The following is a 23,971-nucleotide window of genomic DNA, read 5'->3' as shown; positions in this document are numbered from 1 at the left end:
AAGTTAAATAGAATATGGAAATTCATCTAGCTCATTCAAGTTTTAGAGGCAAAGATATGGGAGAGTTATTAAAGTAGTAACCAGTACAACCAACATCATGTTTCAGGTAATTCCACCACTCCCCCGATATGCAGCTGATAAGAGATATTTTAGAGTAGTATTTTTCATCTTCTCTGCAGCATGGGGTGCAGCGTGCCTCCTGGAATCTGGACATCCCTCACTTAATCAAAATCAAACCAAGCCCATTGCAAGGGACTTGAGCATTGGTGGTGCCCTGCTCACTCCAGTTTTACACCGGGGTACTCTTGACATGCACAGTGGACCTCCCTAGTGGTCCCTTCTGGCCTTGAACTATGAAACATGTCAAATGGCATAAGCTTGAATCTCAATTCAATTCAGCTTTAAATAAGAAGGGAACAAGTCACGAGTGTGCGCTCAGGAGTCTGATAATGAAAATATTGCATCAATATGTAAAGTTAAGCTGCAGTTCAGTATTCTCCGTGTGTGGTCAAAACACTGGTTTTGACAATATCAGTTTTCATACCACTTAAATTTAGCTCTGACCGATCATGCAGCTAACGTAAGTAAGTTACAGATTTAGAAGTAACTCAGATTCTCCTTATTTATACATGAGAGGTAAGATATGCAACAAGCAAGCTCGAACCACCACTACCAACAACAAAATTTGTCTGTGGAAACTCACCTACAGTTGCCCTAATTAAAGGGGAAGAGTCACCAATGTTGTTTAGACATTCACTCTTGATGAAGTCAGTTACTCCATTTGGAAAGTTGTGAAAATGCGCTTTCACATTATTCTTCAAGATAAGACCACTCAGGGACCGCGTGGGTTCATCTGCATCAATAAATAAAGTTACATTCAGATTTCACTAACTGAATTTATAGAATTATGTATTCCTTCAAAGGAAAGAAAGAATTGCATACAAAATGTTTTGTTCCACTAAATTTCAGTCTCTCCAGTTCTGCTTTTAAAGGTAATAGTTGCTATATTGGGTAATAAATATGCATGGGTGAAGTTAAGGTAACAACATTTAAACCTATGTTATTTGACACTCATGGGAAATGCCAGTTGCTAGTTATAAGAATCTGCTGGATACGCAAAGGAAGGGTTAGGCAGCTAGAGACAGGCTAAGGGGGAAGACGACCCCTGTTGATGACATCAGCCAGCAGTGCCAGAGGCAGGCTGAGGGGGAAGGAGGAGCCTGCTAATAATGTCAGCCAGCAGTGCTGCAATGCCTATTAACAGTTTTCCAGTTAACCAAGTGTCAGATAAAGCTTTCACTGTACTAGAAATAGTTACAGAATTAGAAATAAATACAATCTCAGGTCTACTGAAAATTATTAAATTAAGCAGTCTTGTGGTAGGGGTGCCCACTGCATGACATCTAGATTCAGTTTCTCTTCCTTGTCTTGCAAGCCAAGAAAGAGACTCGAAGTGATGTAAGTACAAGTGCAATCAAGTTCAGCGAGAAAGTGATACTCATCATACTACTGAACAAAATATTATACAAAACTTTCCAAATTTAACTATTCCAAATGGAGGAAACCATCCTGTGTATTCCAATATTCACACTAGGATTCATATTAGATAACATTTTAAATTAGAGAGAAAGAGAAAAAGAGAAAAAGAGAAAAAGAGAAAAAGAGAAAAAGAGAAAAAGAGAAAGAGAAAGCTATGAAGTAGTCTCTATCGCCCCATGAATCCACTTGGAGAAATACAGAATCAAAGCATATATCAGTTTTGTATTTTCTGGGTTTATCCATCTTTGAATTTAGTTTTCCCTTAAATTATACAAAACAGCTTCAATTTCAAATGTGTCAGGGCAAGAACCTGTCTATTCTTATTTACAAGTTTCTACAGAAATATTCAACCAACCACTCAATGCACAATAGGAATCGGATTTCATCAAGGAATAAATGTTTAACTTCACAGGTTAAAGCATACAGCAGTATAAACACAAAGAGCAATTAACAATAATCCTTCCAAATCACCTTTAAAAAAAATAGAACTTAAAGCCTCATCCAAAAGCAAAAGCCCCCCATCAATAGTTAAAATGTTCCTAAATATATCATTTTTAAATGAAAACTCAATACTATTTTAGCACTTTGAATATGCATGAAAGGCTAAAGTTCAAAGCATAATAAAACCATCTACCAAAGTGTACCCGTTCCACACAATTTCTAGACACTTGAAATTTGAAATACCAGAAGCTGAAAGTTATCACTTCCTAAACAAAGATCCACAAAAAGAAGAGCCCCAATTTTTCAAGGGTGGAACATGTTGACACACTTTTCATCAGATTTGGATTAACCAGACAGAGCAGCAGAAGTAAGCACATACACTGGTTTGTACAGCACCTGTACAGCAAGAGTGCTCTTTTCTGCTGGCATGGAATGGCTACAGATGAGACCTTACAGAGGCATAGCTGCAGCGGTACAGCTGTGTCCCTATGAAGTTTCTAGTGTTGATGTAGCCTAAGGATTCTGATAATGTCTTTCATGACTTCATAAACAAACTAAGGAATAAAGGAAACCCTTGCCATTTGTGGTTCCTAGCACCACTGTGAATAGCAAAATCCATAAATACTGAGTTCTCCACAGAGCATCAGGAGCCACAAATACCCCCTTCCCCAACTAGGATAGGAGAAACCCACAAATACGTGGAACCACAAATAGGCATTCTGCAAATCATGAGGGTCTTCTATGCACTCTAGTTAAAGCTACTACTGCGTCTAATTCTGGGGACCCAGTATAGAAAGGATGTGGATGCATAGGAGAAGATCCAGCAAAGGGAAACCAAAATGATTAGGGGGCTGGAGCATATGATCTACAACAGGGGTGGCCAACCTGTTCCAGATGAAGAGCCACAATAGCAGTGGAGACCATGTGAAGAGCTGAGGCAAAGTTGTTGAGGGGAGGAGGAGAAGGAAAAAAAAAAAGCGCACGCCACACTGGGGGAACCCAGGGCACGGCTGCTTTTTTTTGGAAGGGGGAAGGGGGGTAACTTTTCCCCAGGTCTTCATGGCCCTGGCTTTTTTTGGGGTGGGAGGGCCTCAACAACTTTGCCTCAGCTCTTCACGCTGTCTCCACTGCTATTGTGGCTGACAACAACAACAACAACAACAACAAAAAAAAAAAAAAAAGGACTAAGAAGGGGTGAGAGGTGCAAGCTCTGGGAGGGAATATGGGTGCAGGAGGAAGTAGAGAAGAGGATGCTGGCTTAGGGAGATGGCTCCAGGCTGGAGAGTGTTGGGGTCAGGTGGAAGGTTGGGGTGCTGAGAAAGCTGCAGGCTTGTGGCTATGAGGATGCAGGTGTTTGGGCTGGGGTGCATGAGGGGCTCAGGGCAGGGAGGTTGGGAGTATGAGGGGCTCAGGACACAGATTTGCAGCGTGTGGACACTGCAGGAGGTTTGTGGCAGAAGACTGGGGATGTGAGGTGCAGGAGTTTGGGGATGTAAGAGGCTCAGGACAAGGGGTTGCAGTGTTTGATAGGCTCAGGTTTGGAGACGGGGGGTGCAGGAGTGTTATGATGCTGTGGCCAGATGGGGGCTTGGCCTCAATTGGGGGCTTGTTGGCCAGGATTAATTTTTAAATAAAATATGTCAAATGCAAAATGTTTCGGTGTTGTCATTATTTATGAGAGCGGCAGGGAACCTGTTTTGAGTCAGGGGTCACTGACTCACAGAAAAGTCAGTCGGGGCCACACAAGTGAGATGCAAAAAAAACAACCGCTCCAAAACCCCTCAAGCTTCACTAATGTGGCCCCAACTGTGCTGGTGGGGGAAGGGGACAGGATTCTGGGACAGGGTGCTAGTGGGCAGGGGTCCGGCCAGGAGGAGGGGACAGACAGCTGGGGCCAGTAACTGGGGATCCCAGGTCTCAGGCAGCACGCTGGCTGCTCTTCCCATCCCCCAGGTACCCCTCTGCTCTAACCCTATTCCCCCCCCTTTCCCCAGAGCCAAGCACCCCCCTCCCAACCCAATCCCCCTCCCCTGAGCCAGGCACACCCCCTCCCCAACACAATCCCCCTCCCCTTCCTTAGAGCCAAGCACACACCCCACTAACCCAATCCCCCCCACCCAGAGCCAGGCACCGGCCCGTCTCTATACAAACCCCCTCCCACCCACTCTAACCTAATTCTCAGGTCCTGGAGGTGGAGCCGCCACTACAGTCACATGCATCTCCCTCCAGGAGCTGGGGTGTGTGCGCTGAGCAGCTGGCACACTGTGCATCCCCCGCCCAACCCCTCTCCCCCAGAGCCAGACACCTCCCCTCCCCACTGTAACCCAACCCCCCTCCCTCACTAATCTTATGCTCTGGTCCCGGAGCTGCCGCTGGTGCACCCAGAGCCGCTGCCTGCGCTCAGCAGCCAGCTGCTAGCACATGCAGTCTGGGACGCTGTGTGTGACCCGTCCAGCACCTGCAGGATATGACGTAGTGCGCTGGAGGCTGTGAGCAGAACGGCGCAGGCTGTGAGCACGCATGTGGCTCACAGCAGCCTGGCCATGAGAGCAGCTGAGCTGAGCGGTTCCAAGTTCTGTCAGGAGCCGCAATTTTTTACTTCGCGAGCCACATGCGGCTCATGAGCCGCAGGTTAGCCACCCTTGAATTACAAGGAGAGACTGGGGGATTTGGGCTTATTTAGTCTGAAGAAAAGAAGAGTGGGGGGAGTGGGAGGGATCTGATAGCAGCCTTCAACTTCCTGAAGGGAGGTTGCAGAGAAGATGGAGCGAGGCAGATGGCAGAGGTCACAGATGGCAGAACAAGGAGCAATAATCTCAAGTTTCAGTTAAGGGAGGTCTAGTTAGGATATGAGGTAAAACTATTTCACAAGGAGACTGGTGAAGTACTGGAATGAGTTACCTAGGAAGGTGGTGGAAACTCCATTCCTAGAGATTTTTAAATCTTGGCTAAGATGATTTAGTTGGGGTTGGTCTTGCTTTGGGGAGGGTGCTTGACTCCACCTCCTGAGGTCTCTTCCAGCCTTAGGATTCTATGATTCTACTATGAAGTGGGTACAGAACTGATTGGAAAACTGTTCCCAAATTGTAGTTATAAATGGTTCACAATCAAGCAAGAAGGGCATATCACAGAGTTCTGCAGGAATCAGTTCTGAGTCCAGTTCTGCTCAGTATCTTCATCAGTGATTTAGATAATGGCATAAAGAATCACTTAAAGTGTTTGTGGACCATATCAAGTTGGGAGATGATGCAAATTGCTTTGGAGAACAGGATTAAAATTCAAAATGATCTGGACAAACTGGAGAAGTGGCCTGAATAGCATGGAATTCAATAAGAACAAATGCAAGGTACTCCATTTAGGAACGAGCCATCAACTGCACACATACAAAATGGGAAATGACTGTCTAGGAAGGAGTTCTGCAGCACTGGGGAGGTAATAATGGCTCACAAGGTAAATGAGTGAACACTGCAACACTATTGAAAAACAAGCACACACAGGGATGCAATAGCAGGAGTGTGGTAAGCAACACCTGAAGTAATTCTTCTGTTCTACTCCATGGTGATTAGGCCTCAACTGGAGTATTGTGTCCAGTTGTGGGTGCCACATTTCAGAAAAGATGTGGACAAACTGGAGAAAATTCAGAGAATAGCAGCAAAAGAGATTAAATGTCTAGGAAACTTGATCTAGAAGGAAACTAAAAAGATAGGTTTAGTGGGGAGATGAAAAGACAGAGGGGACATAATGGGTTTTCAATTACCTAAAAAGTTGTTACAAGGAGGAGGTAGAAAAATTGTTCCCTTTAGCATTGAGGATAGGACAAAAAGCAATGGGCTTAAATTTGCCACAAGGGCAGTTTAGGTTGGATATTTCAAAAATCTTCCTGCCAGGATGGCTAAGCAGTTGAATAAACTGCCAAGGGAGGTTGTGGTATCTCTATCATTGGAGATTTTAAAAAGCAGATTAAACAAACTGTCGTGGAGGGTCTAGCAAATGCTTAGTCTTGCTATAAATAGACTAGATGACCACTCGAGGTCCCTTCCAGTCCTACAATTCTATGTTTCAAAGTGTGGCAAGTGGCATCACATTTGGGCCAACATGTAGCCTACCATTGAGTCACATCTATTCGGTCATCTGTTCTGATATTAGCTGAAGCACAAATGCCTTCAGCAACTGGACTCTGTTTTCAGGCAGCCATGCCTGATCTCTAAATCAGAAGAATACCCCTATAAAATCTATCACGTGCAGTGGGATAAGTGTTGATTTCTCATAGTTCACTAGGAAGCATAGTTGACTGAAAAGGCATAAAAATACATTTCAGGCTCATTAGTGTCTCCTGATGAGCCAGAGGCAGAAGACAAGGTAGTCACATTTCTGGTGGGCTGCTACCACCGTAAGCCATTTTAAGATGACCTTTTTCATAGTGGTGAGTCTGCATGGTAAGTATGTTGTACTGGTGATTATCTGACCTAACTAGGATGTTAAATTCAGTTTAATCAGCTAATCAAATGGTCAATGCAATTTGCATTAACTATTCGACTAGTCAATAAGGGCACCTCCACCTTTGAAGTGTAGCAACAGTGTCACTGTTGCTTAACTTCAAAGACAAAAGCATTGCAGGAAGCACAGAATCAGTGGGGAACTCAAGCAGTCCCCAGCTGACCACAGGCTCCACATAGCACTGCCACTTTGAAACACCATGCTCAGCCTGGGGCCAGCTGCGGACTCCCTTATGTTTCAAAGCTGCAGCACTACGTGGAGCCAAGGGTCTGGCCCCAGGCTTCATGCAGCACTGCCACTTTGAAGTAACCCCTCCTTCCCCGCACCCTTGCTGCCTCTTTCTGATATAGGATACTAAACTCCAAGGGGCTCTGGGAGACAGACCCATAGTCTCCTATAGACAACCACCTAACCTCAAGATGATTCTTACCAACAACCACAGGACATACCACACTAATACCAACCCTGGTACCTTCCCTTGCAACAAACCCCGTTGCCAGCTTTGTCCACATATTCACTCTGCTGATACCATTATTGGACCTAACCAAGTGAGTTATAAGATCAAGAACACATATTCCTGCGCATCCAGAAATAGAATTTATGCTATCATGTGCCAAAAGTGTCCGCCTGCTATGTACATTGGACAAACGTCTCAGACACTTCGCCAAAGGATCAATGCCCACAAAACAGATATTAGACAGGATCACAAAGAAAAAAGTTTGCCATTTCAACCAGAAAGGACATTGTCTCAATGACTTAATTACCTGTATATCCTGCTTCAAAAGCCTTAAGACCGCACTTGAAAGAGAATCCTCTGAACTGTTATTCACGCTTAAATTCGACACTTTACACCTGAGTCTGAATAAAGAATCTAATTATCTTACCCATTACAAAGATAGCTTCCCCAATTATCACCTCTAATATCATTAGCTCACAGACATTTACCTACTCCCCCCCCCCAAATCCCTCTTCTGTTCTGAAATTTGATTTGTCCTTTTCATGTGTTCACTTTTTTTAATTGTATCCTTTGGTATATATGGTTGACAATTTTCTTCCACTATTTGATCTGAGGAAGTGGGTCTGGCCCACGAAAGCTTATCACCTAATAAACCATCTTGTTAGTCTTTCAAGTGCTACATAGTCCTGTATTTTGTTTCAGCTACACCAGACTAACACGGCTACATTTCTATCATTTGATTATTGGATAGTCAAATAGCTGTTCACATTCCTAGACCTAACCCCAAATCTTGTGGAAACACACACCCTGTTAGTTAAGAGCTATGCACCTGTCTTGTGCCAGAATAAATGAAGACAGAGATATGACATCCTTAATCCGAGGCTGCTTAATCTGCCTACTGTTTTGTAATACCTTTTGAACGCCTGTTGAGCAGATGGATTCTAATCCCATGAACTATTTAGGAACCATGCTTGGAGATAGAGGGCCCCAATTTCTGGTGAAGCTCATATCCCACATTCTGGGAGAGAAGAACAAACATCAGCCGAGGGATGTAAAAATATGGTTAAAAATGTAACCGTGTAATGGCTAAAAATCATAGCAGTTACAGTTGCACACACTGCGGGCTCTGCAGTATAAAGCTTAATTAAGCTTTATACTGCAGAACCCACAGTGAAGCCTCCTCCCTGGGAGTGGGGCCAGCAAGGGCTGCTGCTGGCTCTGCTCCCAGAGAGGAAGCTTCCCTGCAGCAGTAACCAGAAGACCCCAAGGGACTGAAGTAGCCCCTTTCCCAGGCTGGCAGGGATCTGCTCCAGCCCCTACCAGTTAATCAAACCCAATAAGACAAACATCCCGAAGTCAGGCACAGGTGAAACAGGTAAGAATAGCAAGCCTGCCTCAACCAAAGTGGTATGATGAAGATAACATGGCCTTGCCCTCCCTGATCTTGTCCAAGAAAAGAGAAAGGCATCTCCCCAAAAGAGGCAATCAAGGCCGCCTCTTGGCATAAAGGGCACTTCCTGGTGCTCGATATGGTGAATAGGTCCACTTCCGTAAGTCTTCACCTCTGGAATATCCTATGAAGGATCTCAGTGTCCAATTCCCTTTCATAGTTCTGGGAGCCACAGATGAGCACATCTGCTCTGACAGTCTGGACTCCTAGAAGATAAATAGCTGAGATCTGAATCCAGTTTCATACAACTTTATAATGTCCTTGATCAGGCACAGGGTGAGGAAATCCTGCATGTTTTGTAGCAAGAAACAGAATGCAGTAAGCCACATTGTCCATCACGATTCTGAATTTGCTCTTGATGGGGAATCTGAATTCAAAGTGTGAATTCCCTATCACTCTGAGCTCCAAGTTGATAAAGAAAATGTTTTTCTGAGGTGACCATCTGCCCCAAGTTATTAGTTAGTTGAAATGTGCTCCCCAGTTATGGTTGAAACTGGGCAGGTGAAAGGGGTGTTCAAACAGACATTGCATCTTTCCACCAATCTAGGTTGTTTGAGAGAAACTGTAATCTGTTTTGTTCAAGCTGTCTTTTGTTGGGAAACAAGTCCTTTTGAAGCAGCCTTGAAAGTAGCAGGAGTGCAATCTTGCATGATAAAAGTGCTAGTAGCAGTACGACCCAGGAGCTGCAAAACAGTTCCTTTCTGTAGTACAGGGGCTTCCCTGAATTGTTCCAAACAGATTCAAAATGATGCATCTGAGCATAAGGCAGGAAGGCCCTGGCTGCTAACTAGGGTTGTGAAAGTGTGAACATGTACACGGTTACTCTCACCCCCTTCCACACAGCTGCCTCTGCATCAGAGGCAGCAGTGAGGGATGCAGGGGTGCATTTGGGGAGTGAGCTTTTAAGACACCTCCCTATGCTTACTGGCTCCTGCAGAACCACCACTCCTCCCCCTCACATGTAAACCTAAACAAACATTTTAACATCCCTCCTGTCTATGAATCCAAATACACCCATTAATGGTATTCTCCATACAGGGGTTAACATTTCTTTACATTTAGCTGGAGACCCAATTCCTGGAAGACAGAGGGAGGACTGTCTAGGTGGAAGTTAGTATTGCTTTGTAAGACTGGCATTTGGAGTAGCCAGTTGTCCACATATGGTAAAAACTAAAATCACTTCTCACTGGCCCATAAATCATTTTTGGAAACACCCTTCAGGCCAAAAGGAAGTACTTGGTATTGAAAATTATTCTGGGCCCATGATGAAATGAAGATATTGCTATATGGAAATACACATGTAGGTCAAGGGCTGAAAATAAATTATAGCTGCCGGAGTCACCATCTTGAACTTTTGAGATTTCACAAATTTCTTTGGTTGTCTGAGATGTAAGTTCAGTTTCCACCCTCTTCTTTGGCATAAGGAAATACTTTGAGTGAAGCCCTTTCCCTCTGTTAGGGGATGGAACCATCTCTACTGCACCTAAATAAAGGAAGGACTGTATTTGTCTCAGAATAGTCTTATGAAAGCCCCCCCTAAAGAGGGATGGAAAAGAGGCATAACACTGCTTATTCCACTTGTTTATGGCATCCACCAGCAGGGAATTAGATTGGGAGGAGGGTACAAATTCTGAATTCCAGGGTGGGACTATTATTTCCTATCTGCCTATTTACAAAATTGGTGACAGGAGTTTGCCACAGTATTTGCTGGATCCAGGAGCTCTTCATTAATAGATAGCACAACCCAACTGCAAAGGTGTCACCAACTGCAAAGCATCCAAGAGCTGGATTGAAGTCTAACATCCTCAAGGGCCATATGGAAGATGTCAGTCACCCAATTCATAAGGTTTTGGAACAGAGGAAAAATCATTGATAATGGTAGATAGAGGCATGACTGCATCGTCTGGAGGCTAAGAGAAAAATACTGGCTCAAAGAATATCCTCTTTGCCCATTCTAGCTTCCTGTCTTTCAAAGGTCTCTTCATTTTAGGGGTTTGGTGGAAGAACTTGCGACCACGGTCTCCTGTGCAATGGAAAGGAGAGAGCTGCCAAAAAGCTGCCAATATGCCACCTTAGGAACCCAATAGGGCCATAGGGGAGGCCCATATGGGAGAGCATAGTACCACAGACTGAGTGCACAACTCCCAATATGGGCAAAAGTCCTCGTTAAAGTAGGATTCCAATAACTATGCAGAGGGGAAGAGTAACTGAATGTCTCTAACTTCCTGGATATCCTTTGACTGGGAGGGTGGTGGGGGGGAGAGGCCTCTAGCGCAGTGGTCTCCAACCTTTACACACCCAAGATCACTTTTTAAAGTCTCAGAACAGGCGAAGATCTACCGCCCCGCCCTTTCCTTGAAGCCCTGCCCTTTCCTTGAAGCCCTGCCCTCTCTATTCTCCTGTCCATCACTTGCTATCCTCAGTCCTTTAATACTCTGTTAAACAGTTTATTTTTAAATTATACAATATATAAAATTAAAATCACATGTTTATAGTTATTAAATAAATGGTCTGTTTTTAATTCATGCTATTTAAATGTCAAATGAAGCATTTACAATTATACATTTTGTTCTCTGCTATTTTGTAAATCTAAAATCAAGTATTGATAATTATATATTTTTTCTTCCAATAACAAAGTCTCAGTGTGACACCTGTGACTGAACAGTATCTGCCAGTGTCTTGAAGTCTGGGCTGTAGTCTGAGATTGCTAGTTGTATACAGTCCATCAGATGGGCATTTGTGTTCCTGCACTCAGCCCAGGAAGCTTGCTCTAGCATAGCTGGAGCTAGACGCAGCCTCCCTGGGCTGAGCGCAGGGCAGCCGGGCTGGAGGAAAGAGAAGTGGCTGCCCGGCCAGCTGGCCATGACGCTCAGCCAGGGTACACCAAGCTCCACGTGGGCAAGCACAGAGAAGAAGCCACTGATCAGCTGGAGCGCGGGGAAGCCTCTTTCAGATGAAAGCGGACAGGGGACTGCAGACAGGGGAGTTGAAGAGGGAGTTGGGCAGAGGGAGTGACTGATGGTGATGAAGACCCATAGCGCTTGTGCCAGTACTTCTCCTGTCTCCTCCACCTGTGCCTGTATCCAGACAGAGAACCTGAGCATGGATGCCTCTACCCAGGTCCTGGTGTGGTCTTGCTGTATTTGTGGCTTGCAATTCCCACTGAGTGATCTCCAGGCTGGGGGAGACAACCATTGTGAAAGGTGCCTGCTGGTGGAATCTCTCAGGCAGCAGGTGGGAGAGCTACAGGAGGAGGTGGCCAGGCTGAGGAGCATTCGAAGCCATGAGGAATTCCTGGACAGTATTCCTGTGGAGTCCACGGAGGTCACTGTCCTAGGATGTGGGACTGTTGACCAGCCACTTATGGAGGAGGCAGTGGTGCAGGGTGAGAACTGGCAGCTGGTTACTTCCGGCAGCAGGCAGTGTTCCACCCCTGCTCCTAACCCTCCCACTGTGTTGTTACATAACCGTTACACTTTACTTTCAGCAGGAGACAAGGAGTCACTCCCCACAGTGGAGGAGACCAGGCCTTGCACCACCAAGGTTGAGCAGTCTCCTGCCACCACTGCGAGGAGGAAACGTAGGGTAGTGGTGGTTGGAGACTCTCTTCTGAGGGGAACGGAGGCACCCATCTGTCGCCCTGACAGCTCATCTCGAGAGGTATGCTGTCTGCCAGGGGCCCGTATCCGAGATGTTACGGAGGCATTGTCGAGGATTATCCGGCCCTCTGACTACTACCCCATGCTACTCATCCACGTGGGCACAAATGATACTGCCAGGTGTGACACTGAGCGGATCAAGTGTGACTACAGGGCTTTGGGAGTACGGGTGAAGGAGTTTGGAGCGCAGGTGGTATTCTCTTCTATCCTTCCTGTCAAAGGTAGGGGCCCGGGCAGAGAGAGGTGCATCCTGGAGGTGAATGCATGGCTGCGACGATGGTGTCGCCAGGAGGGATTCGGCTTCCTTGATCACGGGGTGCTCTTCCAGGAAGGACTGCTTGGCGGAGATGGAGTTCACCTTTCCAGGAGCGGGAAGGCCTTGTTTGGACACAGACTGGCTAACCTTGTGAGGAGGGCTTTAAACTAGGTTTGTCGGGGGCAGGTGAGCAAAGCCCACAGGTAAGTGCTGAATGTGCGGGACTGGGAGATGGGTTGGAAATGGGGGGAACTACGGCCTATAATGGCAAGGAGAAAGGAGGGTCAGGGCACAACAGGGAGGCAAGATCAAATCAGTATCTTAGATGCCTATATACAAATGCGAGAAGTATGGGTAATAAGCAGGAAGAACTGGAATTGCTAACCAATAAATACAACTATGATATCATTGGTATTACAGAAACCTGGTGGGATGGGACGCATGATTGGAATATTGGTATGGAAGGGTACGGCTTGCTCAGGAAGGACAGACAGGGAAAAAAGGGAGGAGGGGTTGCCTTGTATATTAAAAATGTACACACTTGGACTGAAGTGGAGATGAACGTAGGAGATAACCCAGAGACTCTCTACACAGCTAAGCTAAAAGGGGTAAAAAACGAGGGTGATATCATGCTAGGAGTCTACTACAGGCCACCTAGCCAGGTGGAAGAGGTGGATGAGGCCTTTTTTAAACAATTAACAAAACTATCCAAAGCCCAAGATTTGGTGGTGATGGGGGACTTCAACTATCCAGACATATGTTGGGAAACTAACACAGCGAGGCACAGGCTATCCAATAAGTTTCTGGACTGCATTGGAGACAACTTTCTGTTTCAGAAGGTTGAAAAAGCTACCAGAGGAGAAGCTGTTCTGGATTTGGTTTTAACAAATAGGGAGGAACTAGTTGAGAACTTGAAAGTGGAAGACAGTATAGGGGACAGTGATCACGAAATAATAGAGTTCATGATCTTAAGGAAAGGTAGAAGGGAGACCAGCACAATTGAGGTTATGGATTTCAGGAAGGCAGATTTTGATAAGCTCAGAGAACTTGTAGGTAAGGTCCCATGGGAAGCAAGACTGAAGGGAAAAACAACTGAGGAGAGTTGGAAGTATTTCAAAGGGACGTTGTTAAGGGCCCAAAAGCAAACAATTCCGCTGTATAGGAAAGATAGAAAATATGGCAAAAGACCAGCTTGGCTTAACAAGGAGATCTTGCATGATCTCAAAATAAAAAAGGAGTCATATAAAAAATGGAAACTAGGACAACTAACAAAGGATGAATATAGGCAAGCAACACGGGAATGCAGGGGCAAGATTAGAAAGGCAAAGGCACAAAATGAGATCAAACTAGCTACAGGCATAAAGGGAAACAAGAAGACCTTTTATAAATACATTAAAAGCAAGAGGAAGACCAAGGACAGGGTAGGCCCACTGCTTAGCGAGGAGGGAGAAGCAGTAACAGGGAACTTGGAAATGGCGGAGATGCTCAATGACTTCTTTGTTTCGGTCTTCACCGAGAAGTCTGGAGGTGTGCCTAACGTAGTGAATACAAGCAGAGAGAGGGTAAGTTTAGAAGATAGGATACACAAAGAACAAGTTAAAAATCACTTAGGAAAGTTAGATGTCAGCAAGTCACCAGGTCCTGATGAAATGCATCCCAGGATACTCAAGGAGCTGATAGAGGAGGTATCTGAGCCTTTAGCTATGATCTTTGAAAAATCATGGCAGACAGGGGAGATTCCAGAAGACTGGAAAAGGGCAAATATTGTGCCCATCTATAAAAAGGGGAATAAGAACAACCCAGGAAATTATAGACCGGTCAGTTTAACGTCTGTCCCAGGGAAGATAATGGAGCAGGTAATTAAGGAAATCGTATGCAAACACTTGGAAAGTAATAAAGTGATAGGGAATAGCCAGCATGGGTTTGTGAAGAACAAGTCATGCCAAACTAATCTGATAGCTTTCTTTGATAAGATAACGAGCCTTGTGGATAAGGGAGAAGCGGTGGATGTCATATACCTAGACTTTAGTAAGGCATTTGATACGGTCTCGCATGATATTCTTATTGATAAACTAGGCAAATATAACTTAGATAGGGCCACGATAAGGTGGGTGCATAATTGGCTGGATAACCGTAGTCAGAGAGTTGTTGTTAACGGTTCTAAATCCTGCTGGAAAGGGATAACAAGTGGAGTTCCTCAAGGGTCTGTTTTGGGACCCGTACTATTCAATATCTTCATCAATGATGTAGATATTGGGATAGAGAGTACTCTTATTAAGTTTGCAGATGATACCAAACTGGGTGGGGTTGCGACTTCTTTGGAGGATAGGGACATAATTCAAAATGACCTTAGCAAGTTAGAGAAATAGTCAGAGGTAAACAGGATGAGGTTTAATAAAGAGAAATGCAAAGTGCTCCACTTAGGAAGGAACAATCTGTTCCATACATACAAGATGGGAAGCGACTGTCTAGGAAGGAGCATAGCGGAAAGGGATCTAGGGGTCATAGTGGACCACAAGTTGAATATGAGTCAACAGTGTGATGCTGTTGCAAAAAAAGCAAATATGATTCTAGGTTGTATCAACAGGTGTGTTGTAAGCAAAACTCGTGAAGTCATTCTGCCGCTCTACTCTGCACTAGTTAGGCCTCAGCTGGAGTACTGTGTCCAGTTCTGGGCGCCACATTTCAAGAAAGATGTGGAGAAATTGTAAAGGGTACAGAGAAGAGCGACAAGAATGATTAAAGGTCTAGAGAACATGACCTGTGAAGCCAGGCTTCATGAACTGGGCTTGTTTAGTTTGGAAAAAAGAAGATTAAGGGGGGACATGATAGCGGTTTTCAAATATCTAAAAGGGTGTCACAAGGAGGAAGGCGAAAATTTGTTCCTCTTGGTTTCTGAGGACAGGACAAGGAGTAATGGGCTTAAAGTGCAGCAGGGGAGGTTTAGATTGGACATTAGGAAAAAATTCCTAACTGTCAGGGTGGTCAAATATTGGAATAAATTGCCAAGGGAGGTGGTGGAATCTCCCTCTCTGGAGATATTTAAGAACAGGTTAGATAGACATCTGTCAGGGATGGTGTAGACGGAGCTTGATCCTGCCTTGAGGGCAGGGGGCTGGACTCGATGACCTCTCGAGGTCCCTTCCAGTCCTATTATTCTATGATTCTATGAAAGCCACAGTCAGCTGGCTGGGGTGGTTCAGCCCTCCCGACCTCCCAGCTCCCACCGTTCCTCACAGCTACTCACCTGTGTTGTTGCTCAGTGAGTAGCTGCTCCTCAAATGAGAAAATCTAATGTAAATGTACTGCGCAGGCGCGCAGTTCAGAGAGGGCTCAAGAGCTACTCTTAGAGCCCCTGAGATCTACTGGTAGCTCGTGATCTACTGGCTGGTGACCACAGCTCTAGCGGGAGAGGGTGAAAAATCCCGAGGTATCAGGACACAGTGATAATTTGGAGACTGGGACGATAATTAGCAGGGCTCGACAAACCGCAGCGAGATCTACTCGCCAACCCCGCACCGCGCATGCGCCAGACCTATCCCAGTCCTTAGAAGCCCCCTCCACACACGAGTCCCTCATTTTGGCCCCACCCCAGAGCCAGGGGCGGGGGGGGGAGAGCTCACAAAAATCTATTAATCTTGGGACCCCAGAAAAGTTCATCTGGCCTGTAGAAAGCCCTGAACCTCATCCCTCCCTGTTCCCTACAGCCCCCCATCCCCTGTGGGGTTGGAGCATCAGGAGAGTGAAGTGTCTCATTTAGAGGCCACATCAGTAAGGGTGAGGGGTGGGTATGTGTGTGTGTAAAATCCCATTTAGTTAGTTAGCTGGTTAACCATATTGTTTGGCTAGTTGGCCAATGAAAGGGAAGGGTGCATGGGGGGGCACAACGTCACTCCAGACTGGCTAGAGCAGCCCCCCCTGCTCACCCTTGGGCTGGAGCAGCTCTTGCCTGTGGGACGCCTGGGCCTGCCACAGATGGAGGCTGCTCTAGCCAGGATATTGGAGGATCTTCTTGCCTGTGGTGGTTCCCTGAGGGGCTGGAGCGGCCAGTCTTCATGGGTTAGCCACGTAATCAACTAACTAGTTAGTTAACATTCACATCTCTGCTAATTTACAGTGTCACCTGAAAGCGAGAACAGGTGTTTAACATGGCATTTTTGTGGCGAGCACTGCAAAGTATTTAGGTGCCAGATATGTTTGTGCTTTGGCCAACATTCCAGAGGACATGTTTCCATCCTGATAATTCTCATTAAAAAATAATGCATTACTTAGATTTGTAACTGAACTCCTTGTGGAAGAATTGTATGTCTCCTGCTTTACCCACATTCTGCCATAAATTTCATATTATAGCAATCTTGGATGATGACCCAGCACATGTTTAAGAACATTTTCAGAAGAGGCTTGACAAAATGCAGACAAGGTCCCAATGTGAGATTTATAAAGCTTTCTACAACATTTGACCCAAGAATCTGAAGTGCCATCCAAAATCTGCAAGGGATAAGGTGTGGAACATGCCTGCAGAAGTCTTAAGAGAGCAACATTCTGATTCAGAAGCTTAGCCACCAAAAAAGAAAAGTCACCCTTCTGGTGGTGGCAGCATGTGATTCAGATGCTGAAAATGAACATGTGTTCTACTCTGCTTTGTATTGTTATCGAGCGGGACCCATCACCAGCATGAATATATGTCTTCTGGAATGGTTGCTGAAGAATTAAGGGACAATACAAATACTTCACACCACCAACTACAACAGTGCCATGCAAACACTTGCTCTCACATTCAGGTGACACTGTAAACAAGAAGCAGGCATCACTATTTATTGCAAACTGTAACCAAACTTGTTTGCCTGAGCGATTAGATGAACAAGCAGTAAACCTGAATAGACATGTAGGCTCTGAAGTTTTCCATTGTTTTATTTTTGAGTTATACATGTTTTTGTACATAATTCTACATGTTAGTGCAACTTTCATTATAAAGGGATTGTACTGCCATGCTTGTATTAAGTAAAAGCAAAGTTACTCACCTCCGGTGCAGTAACTGTCGTTCTTCGAAGTGGTGTCCCCACGGGTGCTCCACTATGGGTGCTGGGCTTGCCCCTGCGCCGCAGATGGAGACTTGTTATTAGCAGTGTCCAGCCGGACCACGCATGTGCCGCAGGCTCGCAGCTTTCGCGCTCTTTGTCGCGCGGTCCGGCCCCTCCGCCAGTTCCTCGGAACCGCCTCGGAGTCTGTAAAAGACAAGAGCAGAGAGAGAGAGAGAGAGGACTCCGAAGCGGACAGGAGGACGGATAGTGGAGCACCCGCGGGGACACCACCTCGAAGAACGACAGTTACTGCACCGGAGGTGAGTAACTTCGCTTTCTTCTTCGGGGATGTCCCCGCGGGTGCTCCACTATGGGTGACTGCGTAGCGGTAGTCGCCAAAAACGGAAGGAGGCCACGGAGACCCTATTTATCCGCCGTGGAGAGCGCCACAGTCGCCACTGCCCCATCTGAGTGACAGAGAGAGAGAGAGAATAATGCTTAGCGAAGGTCCCATGAGAGGACCAAGTCGCCGTTCTGCAAATGTCCTTCAGAGATATGCCTCGGTGGAATGCTGTAGATGCGGCCATGGCTCTAGTGGAATGAGCATGTGGTTGGGACAGAAGGGGTAACCCTTTCGTTGCGTACGATTGCACTATTCACGAGATTGGAAATTCTTTGGGAAGATAGACATTGACCCTTTGACTTGTGCGCCAGGGAGACGAATAAATGGTCCGTAAGCCTGAACGATTTAGTGCGATCTATGTAGAATGCTAAGGCCCTGCGGATGTCCAAGGAATGTAGGGCCGCGTCTTGTGGCGAGGCATGGGGCTTCGGGAAAAAAGTTGGCAAGATGACTGGTTCATTAACGTGGAAATTGGAGACAATCTTGGGTAGGAACCTCAGTGTAATCTCAAGACTACTCCATCGCTACGGAAGATGGTGGGATGGCCATCATGGTGGAAAGCTCGCTAACCCTGTGTGCAGAGGTTATTGCGAGCAGGAAAACCGTTCTCACAGTGAGGAATTGTAAGGATACGGTCACCAGAGGCTCAAACGGGGGCCTCATTAGGGCATCAAGTACCACGTCCAGGCTCCACACAGGAGGGACTGGGTTGCGTGGTGGGTCCATGTTGATAAGGCCCTTGAGAAATCTTTTAGTCGTAGGATGGGCGAAGATAGAAGCGCCATCTATAGGTGGTGTGAATGCTGATATTGCTACGAGGTGCACCCTGATGGAGGCTAGCGCAAGACCCTTGTTTTTTAGGTGCAGTGCATAATCCAGTACGGAGGAAATGGACGGACGTGTTGGATCGTGGTGGTTCAAGCTACACCAGGAGGAGTACCTGTGCCACTTGTGAAGGTAGGTTTTCCTCGTGGTTTGTCGTCTACTTTGTACTAGGACGTGTTGGACTGCGGCAGAGCAGAGAAATTCACATGGGTTCAACCAGTTAGGAATCATGCTGTTAGGTTCAGCATTTGTATCTGGGGATGTTTCAGGCGTCCTCGGTCTTATGTGAGGAGGTTGTGGAGAGGCAGAAGGCGGATCGGTGTCTGCACAGAGAGGCGGTGCAGGAATGGAAACCAGTGCTGGTGAGGCCAATCTGGGGCTATGAGGATTAGTGTAGCCCTGTTCGCCTTCAGCTTCTGAAGGACCTTGGGAATGAGAGGTATGGGGGGAAATGCATAAAGGCGGGATCTGCGCCAAGTCACGAGGAAGGCGTGGCCCAGGAAGTCTGCCGTCACATTTGTGATGCCAGGTAAGTAGGATGCCAAAGGAGTCACCCCGTGGCAAATGCACCAGTTCCAAAAGCGGATAGCTTCCATGCATAGCGAACATAGTACATGGCTACTATGTTGTCTGTAAGTATCGTCACAGTGGTATTGTGAATGTAGACGAGGAAGGATTGCATGCATTGAAAATAGCATGAAGTTCTAGGAGGTTTATGTGTAACCTTGCTTCTTGTGGAGATCATTGGCCTTGTACTGAGAGGGAGCCCATGTGGGCCCCCCAGCCTAGTAGGGAGGCGTCTGTTGTGATTTGGTGGAGAGGCTGCTGCGGGTGAAATGGTACGCCCGACAGCAGGTTTGTGTGACTGGTCCACCATCGGAGTGATTGAAGAATGCCAGGTGGCGGTGTAACGGGCCTGTGGAGATCGTATCTGGTGTGGTGGTATACGAGGGTCAGCCAGTGCTGAAGGGCACGCAGGCGTAGTCTGGTGTATTTCACCACATATGTTGTGGCCCATGAGTCTGAGACATGTGATGAGTTGGACGGCGGGGCTCAGTGATGGTGCAAATGAGGTCCTGGATGGTTTGAAACCTCTGCAAAGGTAGGAACAGTCTGCCGGCGAGTGAGTCCAGACGGGCCCCAATGAACTCTTTGTCCTGAGTGGGATGCAAGATGGACTTCTGCTCGTTGAGGAGGAGTCCGAGCAATAGAAAGACTTGCATCATGAGGTGAACTATGTGGGAGACCTCGTGTGCCGAAGCACCTTTGAGCAGGCAGTCATCCAGATAAGGGAAGATGAGAACCCCTTGGCGTCGGAGAAAGGCTGTGACCACAGATAGGACCTTTGAGAACACCCTGGGGACTGAGGATAGCCCAAAGGGGAAGACCTTGTATTGAAAATGGTCCTCCGCCACGACGAAGCGCAAGAACCTTCTGTGAGCAGGGTGAATAGGGACATGGAAATAGGCGTCCTGGAGGTCGAGGGCAGCAAACCAGTCCTGTGGATTTAAAATAGGGATTATGGCAGCTAGTGTTGTCATTTTGAATCATTGTTTCCTGAGATATTTGTTCAGACGACGGAGGTCTAGGATAGGGCACCAGCCTCCGGACCTTTTCTAGGTGAGGAAATAGTGAGAGTAAAAGCCCCTGTTCCTGAAGTCCTTTGGAACTGGCTCTATGGCACCCAGAGAGAGAAGGCGGTCGACCTCTAATCTGAGGAGGGTTTCGTGAGAGGGTTACCTGAAGAGGGACGGGGTGGGGAGGGGGGGAGTGGTTGGTGGGACGGCTATGCGAGGGACAGGATAGCCGAACTGAACGATCTCGAGGACCCATTTGTTTGTGGTGATTTTGCCCATTGATGTAGAAAGGGTCTTAGACGGTAGTGGAATAGCTGGGTTGAACGATTCACAGTGCTGCCTGTAGCTGTTTGCTCGCCCTCGACCAACACATCAAATCTGTTGCTTGCTGTTGGATGGCATGTTCGTTCTGCCGTTCGGGTTTCGGCGTCATTGAGGCCCCTGGTGAGAAAGCTGATTGTCAAAAGGCCTCTGTTGTTGGTGCTGTTGTTGCCACTGGTGTCTAATGTAGGGGTAATCATATCTGCGCTGATAGGGTGAGTACCGCCGTCTCTTAAAGGGGGGCGTATACATCCCCAAAGTTCGCAGGGTTGTCCGAGAGTCTTTAGAGGAGTGCAGGATTGCGTCCATGGTCTCTGCAAAGAGCTTAACCTTGTCGAACGGTAAGTCCTCAACTTTTGTTTGTAGTTCCTCCTGCCGCTTGGGAGGAAAGAAGCTCTACGCATAAGAATAGCCGTAGTGGCAGAATGAGCAGCAGTATCAGCCACGTCCATGGCCATCTGGAGGGACATCCTCGCTGATGTGTAGACCCTGAGGTATGGTGCACGAAGAGAGTATGTTCCGGCTCTGAAGAGTGGTGAGTAAGGGGAGCCGGGGATGGAGAGCGCCTGCGTGCAGCGTAGTCAGAGACGGATCGTGGTCAGTAAGAATACCGGCTATGGGAATGTCGAAAGTTGCGGTCGTCGCGATGGTAGGTGCCGTGGCGCGGCGAACGGTCATCATGGAAGCTGGAGCGGCTGTCGTACCGATAATGGTACGAGGAGCAGGGCGAGGAGGAGCGGAATTGTGATGCCCTGGACGAGGCAGGAGAGGCAGAGAGATGTCTGTGCTGGTGCCTGCAATGGGGAGATGCAGCAGCCAGAAACGGGGAGGGCAGTCTAGACGAGCCGCGAGGAGAGCGGCACCGATGAGAGGAGCGGCGTGGAGATCGCAGTGCCGGCAAAGGAGAGTACGGTGCCGGGGAGACAAAGCGGGAGCGGGAGCAGCTGCGGCGGCGTGGGGAATAGAAAGCAGCAGGGCTCCGGAGTGATTGGGTTGCGGCATGCGCTGAAGCGCTGGCCGCTGAATCGCTCGGCTCCTGGTGCGGCGGGGCAGGAGCGATCAGCACCACGCCGGCCGCGGAACGGGTCGGCACCGTGTAGTCCGGAACCGCGCAGTAACTCGGGGGCGGTGCCGGGGCCGTATCCGAGGTTGCTCTCGGCGGCGGCTCAACGCTCGGCGCTGGAGGAGGAAGAAGCGGCTGTGCTGATGCAGGCTGGGGAGCCGGCGTCTTTGAAGACTCCCGTGGCCGCTTAGGCTTTGAAGCCGCAGAGGCAGGGGGACGTGGCTTTACAATACCAGACGTCCCAGGTGTCTCTGCCTGGCTCTCCCTGCCATTAAAGGCAGCTGGCAGGGATCTTGCTAGGGACAGGCTCATTTTCTTCTGGAGTCCCGCAGTAGGGGAGGAAGCCCGGAGCTTATGAGGCTGCTGATTAGAGTCAGCCTGCTGCGTTTGTAGGGCTGAGTCAAAGAGGAGCATACGGAGGCACCTCTCCCTATCCTTCCTGGCTCTAGAGGTGAGCCTTAAGCAATGGGTACACTTTTGGGGGATGAGAGACTCCCCCAGGCAGCGAATACATTCTGCAAGGCTGTCTGAGGCTGGCATTGCCTCACGGCAAGAGCCGCATTTCTTAAACCCGGTCCCTGACATTGCCGGCAACCTGCTGTCTCTTTTCTTTTGTTTTCGAACAGTAGGTGGTTGTTGAAGCTAATAGCCTGGTAACGACTCTGCCCAGGTATCTTTGTTCTTTTATCTTAACAGTCTGGTTTTTTTTTTAAAAAAAGGTGAATGGAGCTATGTAGTGTGAAGCTGACAGGAGAACAGCTGAGAAGCGGGAGGTAAGAGTGGTTTCTGCTTTTACTCCCAATAGGTTTTTTTCAAGAGAGGAAGGACAAAGAAAGAGGTTTTTTTTTTTTTTTTTTTTTTTTTTTTTAAGTTTTGGGGAAAGAGGAGAGAGGGAGGAGAAGGGAATTTTATATACAAAAGGGAGAACTAGAAGCAGTCTAGTTCTGAGGCGCGCAATTAGAAGCGTCTGCAGCCTGAGGCGGTGAAGAGGAACTGGCAGAGGGGCCGGACCGCGCGACAGAAAGAGCGCGAAAGCCGCGAGCCTGCGGCACATGCGTGGTCCGGCTGGACACTGCTAATGACAAGTCTCCGTCTGCAGCGCTGGGGCAAGCCCAGCACCCATAGTGCGGCTCTTGCCGTGAGGCAATGCCAGCCTCAGACATCCCCGAAGAACTAAAAGATTTTTACAGTGCAAGTATTTCTAATCAAATATAAAGAACATTGATCACTTGTATTTGTGTTGTAATCGAAGTATATTTGAAAATGTAGAAAACATCCAAAATATTTAAATAAATTGTATACTATTATTGTTTAGCAGCATGTTTAATCACAATTAATTTTAATTGCTTGACAGCTCTTCTCAATTATAATATCCTATGCTAAAGAAAGAATAAGGCCAGAAAGTTTATTAGTCTGGGATATGGTAAAACATAAAAAAGTATCAAAAGTTACACGGTACTGCATTTATCTACAGCAAACTCTTGTGCTCCAGCATAAATCTCACTGTAGGATCAGGATTGTAAAGGTTGAATTCCTATGTAAACTGAAAAATATTTTATATCTAGAATTCGGTGGGAACAGTGTCAAAAGCTGAACATCTATGACAGAGAAATTAAAAATAGGCAGCAGTCAAGCTGTAAGAATCCCATGGTTAAAAAACAAATTGTATAGACATACAAATCTAAACATTCTGATTAGCAAAAGACCAATATTAAGAGCAGCACAGGAATTTGCATAATTGAGCAATAAACAGTTATGAATTAGAAGCTGTACAGCCACACATCTGCTACAAAGCTAACAATTCTGTTTATAGTATTTTGAAACTAATTGTTGCTACTCATTAGCAGACAGATTAAATATTCCAACATCAAATGAACCCTACCAGCTTTGTTTTATGTTCTCTTTGAAGTTATATTCCTATATTTAGGCAGTTGGGACAAATCTGTTTTCATCCTTACATGAATCTTGATCAGGCTAATTTCAGAAAAACCCTAGCCTTCCATGTTAATTTACATACACTGAAATAATTTCAAACATTTTCCATTCAGACAGATTCCAGCACTATAGGCCAGTGGCCTTTATAAGGCCTCTTAGAGAACATGAATAAAAAAGGGGGAAGTTTTTTTATTGGGGAAAAAAAAAAAAAGACATATGGTCTTACAATTGTGCTAGCACTGCAGAAACAGACACTAGACCATCAACTCCCACAGGGAAACGTCAAGTAATAATGTTTTTGCTTGACAGTATAATTCCAACAAAATACTCATTCTTCTGTTTAGCCTCTATAGTTCAAGACTAGCGGTGCTCTTCATCTTTTAAAATTTTGACACTTCTGAGCAGCAGTACTTTGGCCAGCTCATTATTTTTAATCACGTCTTGCAATGATTTCTGTTCTGATTAAATCTTCACCTTCCGATTCAAAATACATACACCAGAATCTAATTCTTAAAAGAGTAAGCTTT

General features: G+C 46.6%; 1 protein-coding gene across 3 annotated transcripts in view; it reads right to left on the bottom strand.

Annotated features, from left to right (window-relative positions):
* Positions 1-23,971, bottom strand: part of TNPO1 (transportin 1) — a 208,201-nt gene that overhangs the window by 114,706 nt on the left and 69,524 nt on the right. For all 3 annotated transcript variants that reach the window (XM_006124293.4, XM_025185277.2, XM_006124294.4), the window contains exon 4: positions 704-853. In XM_006124293.4, coding sequence (XP_006124355.1) covers positions 704-853 — 150 coding nt within the window. The remainder of the gene's footprint in view (positions 1-703; positions 854-23,971) is intronic.

Source organism: Pelodiscus sinensis, chromosome 6 (assembly GCF_049634645.1).
Source record: "Pelodiscus sinensis isolate JC-2024 chromosome 6, ASM4963464v1, whole genome shotgun sequence".
Classification (NCBI taxonomy): domain Eukaryota; kingdom Metazoa; phylum Chordata; order Testudines; family Trionychidae; genus Pelodiscus; species Pelodiscus sinensis.
The sequence above is the reverse complement of the archived record's forward strand: the minus strand, read 5'-3'. Positions and strand labels throughout refer to the sequence as shown.